Raw genomic sequence first — 13716 nt, 5'->3', positions numbered from 1 at the left:
AACTGACAAACACTTCCCTGGGACCCCCCACCCCCCTGCCAGCTACGTCAGCTCGGAAAGCGGAGTCGGATGTTGAATGGGACTTTGTGTCCACTCAGAATTGCTCCCAGCTGAGAGGAATTGGAAAACCCTCATATTCAAAAGCAAGCAGCTGGCACGTCCACCTGGCACGTCCACACTCACCTTAAGGACAGAAAGCAAAGCCGGTCCCTCAGCCTCACCCACCCCTCAGTGAGTCCCTGGAGCCAAAGGCCTGAAGTGGAGGGGCTTCAGGAGGAAATCTGCCTGCGGGCGGGCATCTGCTGGCACTGTGCCCCCCAGCCCACCTGGGGCTCTAGGACAACTGTTTGTAAAGACTGGGGGGACCCCGGGGAGAGGAGCTGCTTGTCTTTCCGCTCCAGGGCTCCACACATTTCAGCAGTGTCTCAGGACACAGCCCCCAAGTAGGACGTCCCTGGAAGCCCTACAGACCCTGCCTGGTCAGCCCCCCAGAACGCGGCCCGTGGCTGGCCCAGCGGAGCAGCCCTTCTGGAAAGAGCGCCCAGCCTCCTTCCTCCCCAGCCCAGGCTCCCCACCGCCAGCTCCTGCTGCCTCCCGTAAGAGGGGGTGCGGTACAGGCCTGGCGTCCCCTCCACCTCCGACATTCGGTCATCTGGGGCCAGGCTTACAGGCCTGGGTGAGTTCCCAGGTCCCTTCCAGTGGGTATTTTTTTTTTTTATCTTTATACTTCCATTAAAAAGTTTATTATAAAAAAACAGCAAACAAAAAATGCCTTGTGATCCCATCTCACCCTGCCACATCCCGGCTCATCCCCTTCACCTGCGAATGGGTGAGCAGCCTTGGCTCTGTGCAGGGTGGTTGTGAGGATGCCATGGACTCATGGGGGCCAGACGGGGGGGGGGGGCAGGGCCCACCGTGGAAAGGGGAGGCCACGCTGCACAGGCTCGCCTGCCCACGGACGGCTCTGGGGGGTCGGGGGTGGCACAGGCTGTGACTGCTGAGTTCAGGGAAGAAACAGCAGAGACTGGTCAGAGCGGAGGATAAAGCCTCCTGCCCAATGTCTAGGAGCCCGAGCCCAGCACTCCCCCCCGAAACACACACACTTTCATGCTACTGTCATCAGACCTTTGCGGACGGACACCCAGGGACCTTGGACTGAGCATGTGCAGCTCCCCGCACCGCTACTTAAGGGGGGGGGATGGCCCCTGTGGCTGTGAATTACCATAACTGTGACACTCAGTGCTTTGCGCTTCACCGGACACAGAGCAGCTCCGGGCTGGGAGCAGGCAGCGAGCTGAGCAGGGGTGCTGCGGAGGGAGGGACGTTGGGAGGCTGGGCCCAGCTAGAGTCCTGAGCTCCCCATGCCCTTGACTTCTCTGTGGGCTCAACCAAGGAGCACCTGAACTCAGAATGAACCCTCCTTCAGGGCCAAGAGTGCTGCCGAGCCCAGCCCAGGAGCCCAGCTGTGTGGCCACCCCAGCCCTGCCCAGCAGGGGGGACAGCTCCCAGAGCAGCGTCTCCAGCCTGGGCCAGCTGCTGCCTGCCAGCCCCACGGTAAGCCTGGGCGAGCGTATGCATGCACAGAGGCTTCCCTGCCCGCTTCCGGTCCCCCTCCTGGGCATGCACAGGGGCTTTGACAGGCAGATGGGAAAAGGCTGAATTCTGCATGGGGCCCCAGGCACGTTGTTGGACCTTTCTGAGCCTGCCCGACACAAAGGGGACGGGAGAGGAGAGTGCAAGCAGTGTCCTCCCCCTTGGAGAGCAACCGAGGACTACAGTGGCCAGCCCTGAGCACAGGGGCTGGAATGGCCAGACCTGTCCTTGGCTGCATCCAATCCCTTCAGAAGTTGGTTGGATGCCCACGGAGCCTTCCAGAGAGGTGGGCATAACTTAGGCCTCTGGATTTGTCCAGCCCACAGTGAGGTGTTGGGTGCCTTCTGCTGCCTCCGTCGCCCTAGCCAGGGCCCAGGACCATACTCCACCAACTCCACTGTTACCTGAGGAGGGCTGGGGGCACCCTCAGGATGCTGGGGTGCTGGTCCAGGTCCTGGACTCTGGCTGCTCTAGGGGCCTCCAGGGCAGGACCAGGCTACCCCCCTCATCCCCAGAAAGGGATTAGGGTAGGAGGGGCATTTAAATGCCTTTGTACTCACCTCTTAGGGTCATGACCTCCCATCAGTGACCCTGGGAGGCCCAAGCTTTCTTTCTAAAGGCATTCTTTCCCTCTCTCAAGGCCAGCCCCTCTCAGTCATGCTGCAGAGAATGCAACCTCTCCTTTAAGGCTTGGTGGGGCGGGGGACTCCTGAGAAGACGGCTCCACCCAACTCTCCCGCCAGCATCTGGAGAGGCCTAGGGCACTGCTGCCTGTCTTGGGCACTTGGAGTGGGGAGGATGCACCCAGGAGTTGGCTCTGGCTTCTCCTCAAGGAAAGATAGGGTTACCCAAGCCATGTCCCTGCTTGCCAGGCACAGATCTGTCTGTCCCACCGGCCTCCAGCAGGTGATCTGGGCCCACTCCTAGAAGGCTTGTGCCTCTGTGCCGTGGTGTAGGTGCTTGGGCTCCACTTTAGAAAGACACTTTTAAGTTGGACTTCCACTCTGCTTGGCCACTTGCCAGCTGTGTGGGCAAGTAGCTTTGCCACTCTGAGCCTCATTTTCCCCATCTGCCCTATTAGGAATCCTAACTCTGCCTTCTCAGAGCTATTTGAAGGTGACAGGGGATAATGTGATTCCTCATTTCTCTGTTTCTCCACAGGCCGCTGGGGCTTGGGCTGCTGCCCGGGTCCCCTTCCCCACGGTTGACGTTCCAGACCACGCCCACTATACCCTGGGCACGGTGATCTTGCTGGTGGGGCTCACGGGGATGCTGGGCAATCTGACTGTCATCTACACCTTCTGCAGGTGGCTGGTTGGTGGCTCTGGGCCCAGGGCACTGAGGGTGGCAGCCATGCCAAGACAGGGCAGAACATGAGGGCAAGAACATTGGTACCAGCTCCGGCCAGGGCACTGTTGAGGCTAGGCGGGGAGGGCAGGGCCACACCCTCAATGGTCTCAGCCCCAGGCTTTCCTCAAAGCCAGAGAAGGGGCCAAAACATGGTCCAGGGAAGCTTGAATGGCACATGCCATTTGGGGCCCAGGCACACCCTCTATGGAGGGCAGCTGTCCCCAGGACTCTTGGGTCCCTGCCCATTCTGCCCTGCTCTCACCTGCCCCAAGGGCATCCTCCCTCTGCCTTGAAGACAGTCCTGGGTACCAGGATCCTTAAGCCCCTCAAACATCCCTGGAAACCACCCCCAGCTTCTCTCCCCTCTGTCCCCCTGGTGGGCTGAATGGCTGAGACAGACAGGCGGACAAGTGAGTGCAGACCTCGGGGTCACACAGCCCCTGGCTGTACCACCTGCTGGCTGCAGGACTGGGGACCTCATTTCTGCTCTTGGAGCTCACTTTTCTTATCTGCAAAACGGAACTGTGATTTACTTCATGGAGTGACTATGGTGACTCAGTAAGTTCACACATGTGCATTGCCCCGTAAATGAGTATTCCCATCCTTGCTGTGCCACTTTACTGGGTTTTGTAATCTGGAGCAAGTCACTTTACAAGTGGGTCCCTCAGGAGGGTTCTTATCTGGAAAATGGGGATAATAGTGCCTCCTTCAGGGAAGATGCAAAAATGGATGATGACAGTGCCTGACCCATGGTACACCGTCGTCAGCTCCTCTGCCCCTTGCCACCTGCAAGGACGAGGACTGCAGAGACAGCTGCGGCCGGCAGGCCCAGGCCTGACATGGCCCTGGAAGATGGAGATGGGAGGGGTGCCAGAGGAGGAGGGAGGCATGAGAAACCTCGGGAAGGCACAATAAGGGCACTCAGGAGGAGGAGCGGGGGTGACGCCACTAGGGAGACCTTGGCCTGGAGGGATTCCCGAAAGGAGGTTTGTCCAAGGAGAGCAGGTGAGGGACCCAGAGGGCAAGACTCGGAAACGGCCCAGACTCAAGAGCCAGCTCTGGAGAGGCATGGCTGTCCCGCTTCCTTCTGAGGGGATGCCTTGGGGGCTGCCACTCAGTCCCTGGCTCTGGGTTCAACAGCTGCTCAGCTGGTACCTGCTGGACAGTGGGACAGGTCTGTGCCCCGGCAGCTTGTGTGTGTCTGCATGCACACGTGTGCATGCGGGTGCAGCACCTGCATGTGTGCACATGTGTGTGGCATGTATGTGCACATGCATGGTGGGGGTGAGCCCCAGAGGTGCTGGGAAGCACCTCCTAACAGCTTCTGACTCTCACAGGAGCAGAAGCCTCCGGACGCCTGCCAACATGTTCGTTATCAACCTCGCAGTCAGCGACTTCCTCATGTCCGTCACCCAGGCCCCTGTCTTCTTCGCCAGCAGCCTCTATAAACAGTGGCTCTTTGGGGAGGCAGGTAGACACTTGGAGCTCCCTGTAGCTGGAGGGGGAGGAGGCCGTGGATGCGGAACGCCCACAGTGGAGGGTGGCCCAGATGAGGGGATAGGCTCTTCTCAGGCAGAGAGTGGGTGGCTGCCCTCAGTCCCATGAGGGAGTAAGAAGGGAAAACTTGGGTTCTGGTCCTGAGGCCTCCACCAGCCTCAGCCAGATGTGGCAGGTGGACAGGGTGGCGAGTGCTTGGGCCTGCTCTTCCTGCGAGATGAGGGCCGGAGTCCAGGACACTCCATCCTCAGACCCTCCCTCCAGAGGACTCAGGGCCAGGGGCTGTGCCCACAGGCTGCGAGTTCTATGCCTTCTGTGGAGCTCTCTTTGGCATCTCCTCCATGATCACCCTGACGGCCATCGCCCTGGACCGCTACCTGGTGATCACGCGCCCGTTGGCCACTGTCGGCGCGGCATCCAAGAGACGGGCGGGGCTTGTCCTGCTGGGCGTCTGGCTCTATGCCCTGGCCTGGAGTCTGCCACCCTTCTTTGGCTGGAGTGAGTGGGCAGGTGGCACTGGGAGAGGGGCGGGTAGGCTGGGAGGGGCACGTTCAAGGGGAAGTAGGTGAACGTGGGTCAGCCGGCTAGAAGAGGGGCCCAGGGACCACCTGAGCCTCAAGTCAGACAGACATTCAGTGGACATGACTAGCAGAAGGGGAAACTGAGGCTGTCCCATCAGGGCCAAACGATCACTTTGGGCAGACTGTCCCCAAATACAGAAGGTTCCTGTGTGGGGTGAAGTGACAAGCGCAGCTGATGCTGGGTTTGCAGTGTGTCAGACGAGGCAGAGGCTGGGACGTGAGGTCTCAGCAGGCAGAGGAGTGAGCGGCAAGGCGCCAGCCCTCGGGGGCAAGCCCGGCTGCTGGCTGAAGGCTTGGTGAGCCTGACCCTGGGAATGATGAGGTCTCTGCTTCAATCTGGCAAAAATGGGCGGCAGTGGGCTTTGCTTACTATCTCCTGAGCTGGTGCCCCTGCCAGAACCAGCTTGGAAAGGTCTCTTCCAGGTCCCCCAACTGCCCCAGGCTTCCTTGCTGCGCAAGGCAGGGCTGGGGCTGGGGCTGGGGCCAGGGCTGTGTTTGGGCCCCCCAAACCCCACATGCAAAGCCCCTGTCCTATAAGGAGCCCTAGTCAGTGCCACCCTGAATCCTGAGCGCCTCCCCTGGCTCCCAGGCGCCTACGTGCCAGAGGGGCTGCTGACATCCTGTTCCTGGGACTACATGACCTTCACGCCGTCCGTACGCGCCTACACCATGCTTCTCTGTTGCTTCGTGTTCTTCCTGCCCCTGCTTGTCATCATCTACTGCTACATCTTCATCTTCAGGGCCATCCGAGAGACGGGACAGTAAGTAAGGGTGGGTGTGGAGGAGGGGCTCGGCCGCCCCTGCCCCACCACTCACGTCTACGCCCGCCCACCACAGCGCCCCCGCTCCAGGCAGCAAAGACAAGCTGAGCACGTGCTTATGGGTAGGAGTGCCTGGGGAAGGCTCAGGAAACAAGGCCTTCTGAAGCAGTGCTTTTAGGCAGGGGCTGAGGGGACAGAGATGGTGCCACAGGTAGAACCACAGGGAGGCAGCTGAGGCCTGACGTCATGGGGAACTTTCTAGAAATCAGGGCTACCTGTGCTGGAAGGAATGACCCCCTCTCAAGTGCCCCCAAGGGTGGTCCAGGGAGGCTCCCGGGCAGTAGTTGTGACCCTGGCACTCGCTGCAACCCGAGTGGGGTCAGACCCACACTATGTGCCCTTCCTAGGGCTCTCCAGACCTTCGGGGCCTCCAAGGGCACCAGTGAGTCCCCACGGCAGCGGCAGCGGCTGCAGAACGAGTGGAAGATGGCCAAGATCATGCTGCTGGTCATCCTCCTCTTCGTGCTCTCCTGGGCCCCCTACAGTGCTGTGGCTCTGGTGGCCTTTGCTGGGTGAGCAGAGGCCAAGGGGCCTAGGGCAGAGGCTGTAGGGGTGGGGAGGGGGCGGGAACCCTGGGCAGCCGCTCCCACCCAGCCCAACCTGCGCCAGCCGCCCTCATACCCTAAGTCCAGCCTCACAGCTTTGTTCTCCCTTCGGAGAGAGGGTGGGAGGCTGCCCAGGGTGGGAGGCTGCCCAGTTCCTGGAGGCACCATGCCACATGCAGGGGGAGCGCTGGGCCACGCCGGATTTGGCCTGAGGGCCTGCCAGCCCCCTTGGGAACATGCAGTTCTCCCAAGGTTTCGGTTCCCTCTTTGCCCAGCTGTGGGGCACATAGCCAGGGGTGCTGCCTACCTCCAGAAATGGATCCTGAGAGCTGCCTTCTAGTCCCTTGTGGCTCGAGTCTGGGGACTTTGACATCTGTGGCAGCAGGGATGGCAACTAGACTTCGGCAGCACTTTGGGGACAGTGAGGGCTATTAAACCTTTAAAATGTTTGGGTATGGGACCTTCTTGTGTAGGAATGGCCCAGTCCCCTTTGGGCCCTACCGTGGGGTTTCTGTACAAGATCCGGGGGAGCAGTGGGCATCAGGGCTGGGGCAGAGTGTGGGAAGAGCTGGGCAGAGGGTCTGAGGCCAGGGTCAACAGGGGAAAGGGGAGGTATTGCCAGCAGCACAGGCTCCAGGGGATAGTGGACCTGGCGAACCTCCCCCCAGGCCTGGCGCATCTTCCTCGGAGCAGCACCCTTAACTGCCCCCAGCTCCCTCCCGCTCCCCGCAGATCAGAACTCTCCCAGTTCCTCCCTGTGGGGTGGACTTAGCTGGGCTGGTTTGGGCTGGGCCAAGGTTTGGGCCTTGGCAGGACCTGGCCCAGAGGAAGGAGGTTCATCGGGAGAACCAGCTGGCATGGGGACCGCACCTTCTCTGCCCTAGGTACTCGCACGTCCTGACGCCCTACATGCACTCCGTGCCAGCTGTCATCGCCAAGGCCTCTGCCATCCACAACCCCATCATTTACGCCATCACCCACCCCAAGTACAGGTGCGGCACTCTCCCACACCCCAGGGCCACACCCCTGGGCCCAGAGGGCCTGGGCCTGCAGATGGGGACGGAGGTTGCCATCTTTCCTGACTCTTGTGTGTGCGTTGGGTGGTGGCCACTAGCAGCGGGGAGCAGCCAGCCACACTGGGTGGGGTCTGGAGTTCCCAGAGGCTCAGCCTTGAGGGACGTCAAGGCTCCCTGGGCAATGACCATACTAACTGTGGGCTCTTTGGAGCCAGGGTGTCGGGCAGCCAGGACGGCTGATCAGTGGCACTGACCCTGTAAAGTCAAGTCCCCCGGATGGTGACATCCTGGACAGACCACAGCAGGGAGCTCTCAGCTCTGTCTCAAGGGCCCTGGTGGCCGTGGGTGGTTCTGGCTGGGCACTCTCCTGACAGTCGGCCAGCCAGGCCGCCTCTGCCTTAGTTCTCTCTCTTGCCTGGTGGTGTCAGTCACTCACTGCCCTCCCGAAGCCAGCTGCCAGCCTAAGCCCGTCGGGCACAGAGGCTGCTCAGGAGAGTCCCTGGTCCCCATTCCCAGAGATGTGGCTTGGGCCAGCCACTTGAGGGCTGGAGCGGACATCCACCCGCTGAACCTGTTACCCAGGCTGTCCCCCCAAGCCTACTGCCCAGCATCTATCTGTCCATCCTCATTACTTCCTGAGGCTCCCAATGTCTCTCTGTGTCCTCATAACCCCAGTGTCTGAACCTCCCCTCTTCCGCCGCAGCTCTCTGTCCCCCACATCAGCCCTGTCTGTCCATCTGTCCCACTCTTCGTGGCTGTCACCCTAATCCGATGTGTGGACCCTGCAGGGTGGCCATTGCCCAGCACCTGCCCTGCCTGGGGGTGCTGCTGGGCGTGTCACGCCAGCACAGTCACCCCTACCCCAGCTACCGCTCCACCCACCGCTCCACGCTGAGCAGCCAGGCGTCCGACCTCAGCTGGATCTCTGGACGGAGGCGCCAGGAGTCTCTGGGCTCTGAGAATGACATGGTAAGGACATGGGCCATCACTGGCTCACACCTGACCATGCCTTCCTCAACCAGCCCTCGGGCTTGGGGATGGGAGACACGGGCCCTGGCAGGTTGCCTCTGGAACTCAGGGACCCTCAGGACGCTGGGACGCTAGCAGGAAGAGTCCCTCCCCACCCGTCATGGAGGTTGCTGTGCATCCTTCTCCCCAACAGGTGGGGGCACTGGGGCCAGAGAGGGCATGGGTTGGCCTGGGGGCTTCTAGCTCCAGACCTGCTCATTTCCTTGCAGACACCATCTTTAGAGCCACAGCCTGAAAAGATTAGTGTTTCTGGCCCTGGATGGGCTTCAACAGAGACAGAGCAAGAGCTAGCTCGGGGCCCTTGTTCTCAGCGCTCAGCCCCTCCTCCTGGGAGCCTTGAAGGGCCCACCGGAGGCAGCGTAAGGAGGGCTGGCCCTGGAGTTGGGAGACCTGGCTTTGACCTCAGCCTAGCACATCTGCACCGTGTGAGCTCAGGCAGGTCCCTCACCCCTCTGAGCCTTCATGTCCTTCTCTGGAAGGGAAAGTTGTCTGTCTCTACATCCAACACTGGCCAGGGGGCAGTGGGTGTGCCCAGGGATGGGTACTGACCCCACAGCTGTGTTGGCCCTGGGAGCCTCCAGCCTGGCAGCCCTCCCTGGGCCTGCAGCTGCCCCTGGATATCCCCAAGAAAGCTCCCTGCACCATGGGCACCTGACCCTGGCCACACTTAGGCTCCTCCATCATTCTGTCCACAAGGCCCTCTTTGGACCTCACTGACAGCTGCCACTGACGGACGGGCCAGCAATCTCCTCCCTCTTCCCTGGCCCCAGGGGTCTTGGTTCAGGGGCTGAGGGAGGAACTGTCAGGGGCGACAATTCCTCCCTTACCTGAACCACTGCAGTGAACAATAAATGAGGAGTAAATCTAATCTGCTAACAGAGGCCTCGACCCTCGTGAAGACCACCCGTCTACCCAGAAACATAAACACCCACGTGCTTAGGAGGGTGTGCATGTGGACATGTGGGCACACACACGGGCACACACACACACACCCTGGCACAGACACGCACAATTTGCAGGGCTTTGGTGACCGGTAACTGTGCAAACGGTGTCCTGGGCCTCCTGGGATGAATTATCTGTGGGGAGGATGGAGGAGGGCCTGGTGGGGGAGGGGCAGGAGCAAAGCTACGGGCTGTCCCCTCGCCTCACAAGCACTCTCCACCTTCCCTAGGGCTGGATGGACATGGAGGCAGCAGCCACATGGGGGGCCGCCCCGCGAGTGAGTGGGCGGTGCCCCTATGGTCAGGGCCTGGAGGACATGGAAATCAAGGCCCAGGGACGGGAAGCTGAGACTCCAGGGAAGGTGACTGGGCCCAGTGCCTGCCGATCTATAAAGGGGTGGGGGCTAATGCCAGTAGCCCAGGGAGTGGCCAGGAGAGGCGGGGCCTGTTCTCTGTCAGACCCAGTGCCTCGGGAATCGCCCCCTCCCCACACCTCACAGCTTTCCCTTGCCCACCTGGGGCTCTGTGACTCCAAGATGCTCTGAGCAGGAGCTGTGTGTGGTCTGTGACTGCTCTTGGGTGTGTCTGTGTGTGACTGTGCGACTCTAACTGTGCACGCATGTAGCAGTGGTGCTGCTGGCTGTGTTGTACCATGAGAAACGGACAGCGTGTGTGAAAGTGTGTGTCCATGGGGGTGTGTGGTCTGCAGCCAGAGGAGCGTAACTCCTGTATGTGTGTGACCATGTGCCTCAAATACCTCTCTGTCACTATGATACCCCAGGACATGTGACCGAGTGTGCCCCAGTGTGTCTGCTCTAAGGTGTGGGTGGTGTGCACCTCTCTGTGTGATTGGGAAGTTAGACGTACCTGGGGAGAAGGGGGCTGCAAGCTCTGTATGTGCTCACCATGAATGCCCTGAAAGCAGGATGTCACCCAGAATACTTGTGGCTATTAAAAGAAGGCCAGCTGTCAGCCCAAGTGCCTATGGAACGGAATGTCGATGGCGATTAGAGAAGGCCATATTCTGGAACACTGGAAATACCGTGTGCACAGGCCCCCAGGCAGCCCTTCCCCCTCAGCTGACAGCTCCCCACCCCTCCCCTCCTCTCACACCCACACAACACCCCAGGTGGGCTCCTGGGCTCTCTCAGGCTTCCCCAGCCTGCCAGAGACCAAAGGCACATTCCTGCCTCCTTCCCCAGTGCTGTGCCCCTGCATGTCCATGAGAGGGGGGCTCAGGGCTGCCCTCTGCCTCTCCCAGCATTCTCTCCAACGGGGCACTGCTCCCTGTCCCAGAGCCTGGGCACTGTGCGTGGCCACAAAGGCCAGGACACAGGCCTGGCTGTGACTTCTAGGCTGGCCAGGCAATGATAAAAGGCACAGTGTCCGTCCTGGAGGGGTGCTGGGCTGGGGTGGGGTGTGGACAGGGAGGGCCAGCCATCACCAGTCACCAAACACGTGTGATAAGCGCTGCCATGGGGGGAGGGTGAGCACACAGGGTCCTGAAAGCAGAGGCAAGTCCCCCCGGTGGGAGGCGGAGGTGCAGCGGATCTCCAGGCAGTGGAGGTTGGGGGGTGGAGCACTGAGCCGTCCAGGAACAGCCTGTGCAAGTGCAGGGATTGCAGGGGAGGGAGCTCAGCATGTCCCAGAATGGGATGGCAATGGGGGACATAGGGGAAGGGAAGAGGGCAGGACGTGGTAGGAGCGGTCCCAATCAGGGACTGGCCTGGGGGTCTCCAGACCTGACCCTGGGACAGGAAGCCCTGGAAGGGGTTGGGTCAGCTTTGCCCGGTGAAGATCAAAGGAAGCTGGTGCCCCAAGCGCAGGCAAGGAATGACTTGTTTAAGGGCAGCAGGGGTGAGAGGAGACACCAGAGGGAACTGTATGGTGGAGTAAGGGTGAACTTGGTCCAGACCCCGGGAGTCCAAGGGCCTGGGCACCATCCCCAGAGACACTTTGCAGGCAGCCTTGGACATTGCTGGCTCCTACTCCAAGATGTGGTCTCCAGGAAGGCCCATCCTGACCCGGGATGCAAGCTGGCCCTTCTACACCACCTCCCTTCACCTTTTGGTGACCCAGGTGTGGCTGGTCATCGGGAGACTGCTCCCAGTGGGGTGCTCCTCAGGCTAAACAGATGTGTGCTGTTTGTTTGCAGACCAAGGGGCTGCTCCCCTGCATGGACCCCAGGATGTAGGATGCCCATTGGTTCCCTCTTTCTTCTGGGACATGTCCAGCCCCCTCATACACATAGACCCAGGATTACTCTGTGAGCCTGCAGACTTTGGAAGTGGCCCTGTCACCTGCGCTGTGCCAGACTCACAGCCTCAGCCTCACGTCCTGTCCTCACACCACTCCTGCCTGGCTACGTGCTCTGCAACCACTTCCCAGCTCAGTAGCCAGACCCTGGGCTCAGCCCGAAGAGCGTGTGCCCAGGCCCTCCTGCTTCCTGGAGTCGTCTGCCCCTCCTCAAATGCTGTGTGCTGCAATTGTTCAGGGAAGACAATGGTGATGGCTCCGGAGGACACCAGCTATTTATGAGCGAGGCATCTCGGCCAGCCTCCGTGCCCAGGCTGGGCATGTCACTGGCCCGGGAAGGCCTGCCCTGCGTCTCCCACTGCCAGCAGTCAAAGCATGGACCTCACTTTGCGCACTGGAAACAGTTACTCACCTCGAGCTTTTTCCCCCAGCTTAGGCTCCCGCTCACTTTGCGCACTGGAAACAGTTACTCACCTCGGATGCTTCCCTGGCGGACATTCCCACCGAAGCCCACACTCTCGGTCACACGGCATTTGCAGACACATGCTCCCATAGGTACCTATTTGTACACACACCACGCACATGCGTGCACACTCTGCACCTGAGATTTGTTTCAAATCAGTGGTCTAAGTTCATCCCACGGCTGCGTGGCTCTGACAGGGTAGAGGAAAATAAAAAGCAGAGAAGGTCTCCTCCGACAAACATGGTCTCTTCCTGTTGGTGCTGTGATGGGAGAGAGAAGCAGGGACTGGCCTCTGATGCCTCCGGCAGCTTCGCTTCCTCCCTTCCCTCTGTCCCCCACCTTGGGACTCTCACTCGGAAAGCCCACTTCAAACTGCAGAGGGCATAGAAGAGGAGGGACAAAGGCCAGGCTGGCCCCCACCCCCACTCCCCAAGAAGCTGCTGAGCCCCGCCCAGCCACGGGTACCAGCTGCTCTCCGACTGGCCTTGGGTCTCCCAGGGGAGGCAGATGCAGGGAGGCCAGCCTTCCCCTTTAAGAGCATCCTGCTGCCACCGCTCCCTTCCCCAGAGGCGAGCATCAGGCAGGGCCAGAGTCCAGAGAAAGAGCCTGCAGCTCCAGGTACAGCCTCCCCTGGGCTCCCACTCCTCATGCAGGGTCGGTGCCTTCCTCCCAACACCGTCACGTCCTGCTGCTGGGGGCTCCCAGCCCCGCAGGACAGACACCCCTAGGAAGGGGGATAAGGCTGCTGCTAGGAATGGATGGCAGGGGCCTTGCAGGGAGGGGCAGGGAATGGTTTGGGGAAGGGACTTGGATGCTGGCTGTGAGCTGCTGGTCTCCTGGGCCAGGACAGGCTGGGAGGACAGGCTGCGATGCATGGCACAGGGCGGAGGAGGTGGTGAAGTGAGAGGAGAACACAGGTCCCTCCCTGGCTTCTTCCATTTGATATTTTTGTGACCTTGGGCAAGTTACCAAATGACCCTGTAATGTGGGCTCTCCTGCCATGTACCTTGCCTGCACCAGGCCCCAGGTGTGAGGCTGGAGGGCCGGCAGCAGGGCAATTACTCAGCCCAGGCCTGCACTGACTCTTCGGGGCCCAGCTCAGAGCCCTCCTAGAGGGCCAGCAAGCAGCCAACCCACTTGCCTTCCCTGAGCCTCAGTTTCCCTAGCCAGGGAGCCAGGGTGGGCCTTGATCTATTTCTAGACCACACAAGTCCTGAGGTCTTTCTTGGGAAATGGCTTGGTCCAAAGACCACACTGGCAGGAGTCCTGAGGGGCTGAGGCTCCCACCCAGAACACACTGTCTCTGGGTATGGGCTGAACACGCCACACACTCTTCCCCCTCTCTGCCCCTTCTGGCCCTGTGTCCTAGCAGCTGAGCAAGTGGTATCTCCTCCTCCCTTCCCTGCCCCCTGCCATTCCTGTGCAAAGGGCACAGGGGCCTGGCGTGCAGCACTGGCAGCTGGAGCTTTCCATGCTGCTGTCAAGTTTTCCAGAGCACAAATGAGACAGGAAAGCCAGGAACAACTGACTGGGTCCCCAGGGGGCTGGCGGGGGGGTGGTGCGCAGTGGGCCTGCTCCAGACCTGCCTTCAGACCCTGTGCCAAGGGGTGTAGGCAGGGGCCCA

General features: G+C 60.7%; 1 protein-coding gene across 2 annotated transcripts; it reads left to right on the top strand.

Annotated features, from left to right (window-relative positions):
• Window positions 1-1354: 1354 nt before the first annotated feature.
• Window positions 1355-11971, top strand: OPN4 (opsin 4). Of its 2 annotated transcripts, XM_045569045.1 has the most exons (11): window positions 1411-1554; window positions 2755-2903; window positions 3472-3501; window positions 4281-4414; window positions 4735-4938; window positions 5611-5782; window positions 6190-6354; window positions 7272-7379; window positions 8192-8372; window positions 9604-9735; window positions 11529-11567. In XM_045569045.1, exons 1-11 carry the CDS (start codon window positions 1411-1413, stop codon window positions 11565-11567), a joined length of 1458 nt encoding a protein of 485 aa, XP_045425001.1. The 2 variants fall into 2 exon arrangements, with proteins under 2 accessions (XP_045425002.1, XP_045425001.1); XM_045569046.1 differs by lacking the exon at window positions 3472-3501 and having other exon boundaries at window positions 1355-1554; window positions 2755-2900; window positions 11529-11971.
• Window positions 11972-13716: the final 1745 nt, after the last annotated feature.

This window comes from Lemur catta, chromosome 14 (genome assembly GCF_020740605.2).
Source record: "Lemur catta isolate mLemCat1 chromosome 14, mLemCat1.pri, whole genome shotgun sequence".
NCBI lineage: Eukaryota > Metazoa > Chordata > Mammalia > Primates > Lemuridae > Lemur > Lemur catta.
This window is presented reverse-complemented; position numbering and strand designations above follow the sequence as displayed.

Bases quoted from the DNA above. Each gene is read 5' to 3' on its own strand.
- OPN4 (XM_045569045.1), top strand. From the start codon at position 1,411: ATGAACCCTCCTTCAGGGCCAAGAGTGCTGCCGAGCCCAGCCCAGGAG. The intron at 4,939-5,610 runs GTGAGTGGGCAG...CCTGGCTCCCAG, and splicing joins GCCACCCTTCTTTGGCTGGA to GCGCCTACGTGCCAGAGGGG. The intron at 9,736-11,528 runs GTGACTGGGCCC...GTTTGTTTGCAG, and splicing joins AAGCTGAGACTCCAGGGAAG to ACCAAGGGGCTGCTCCCCTG.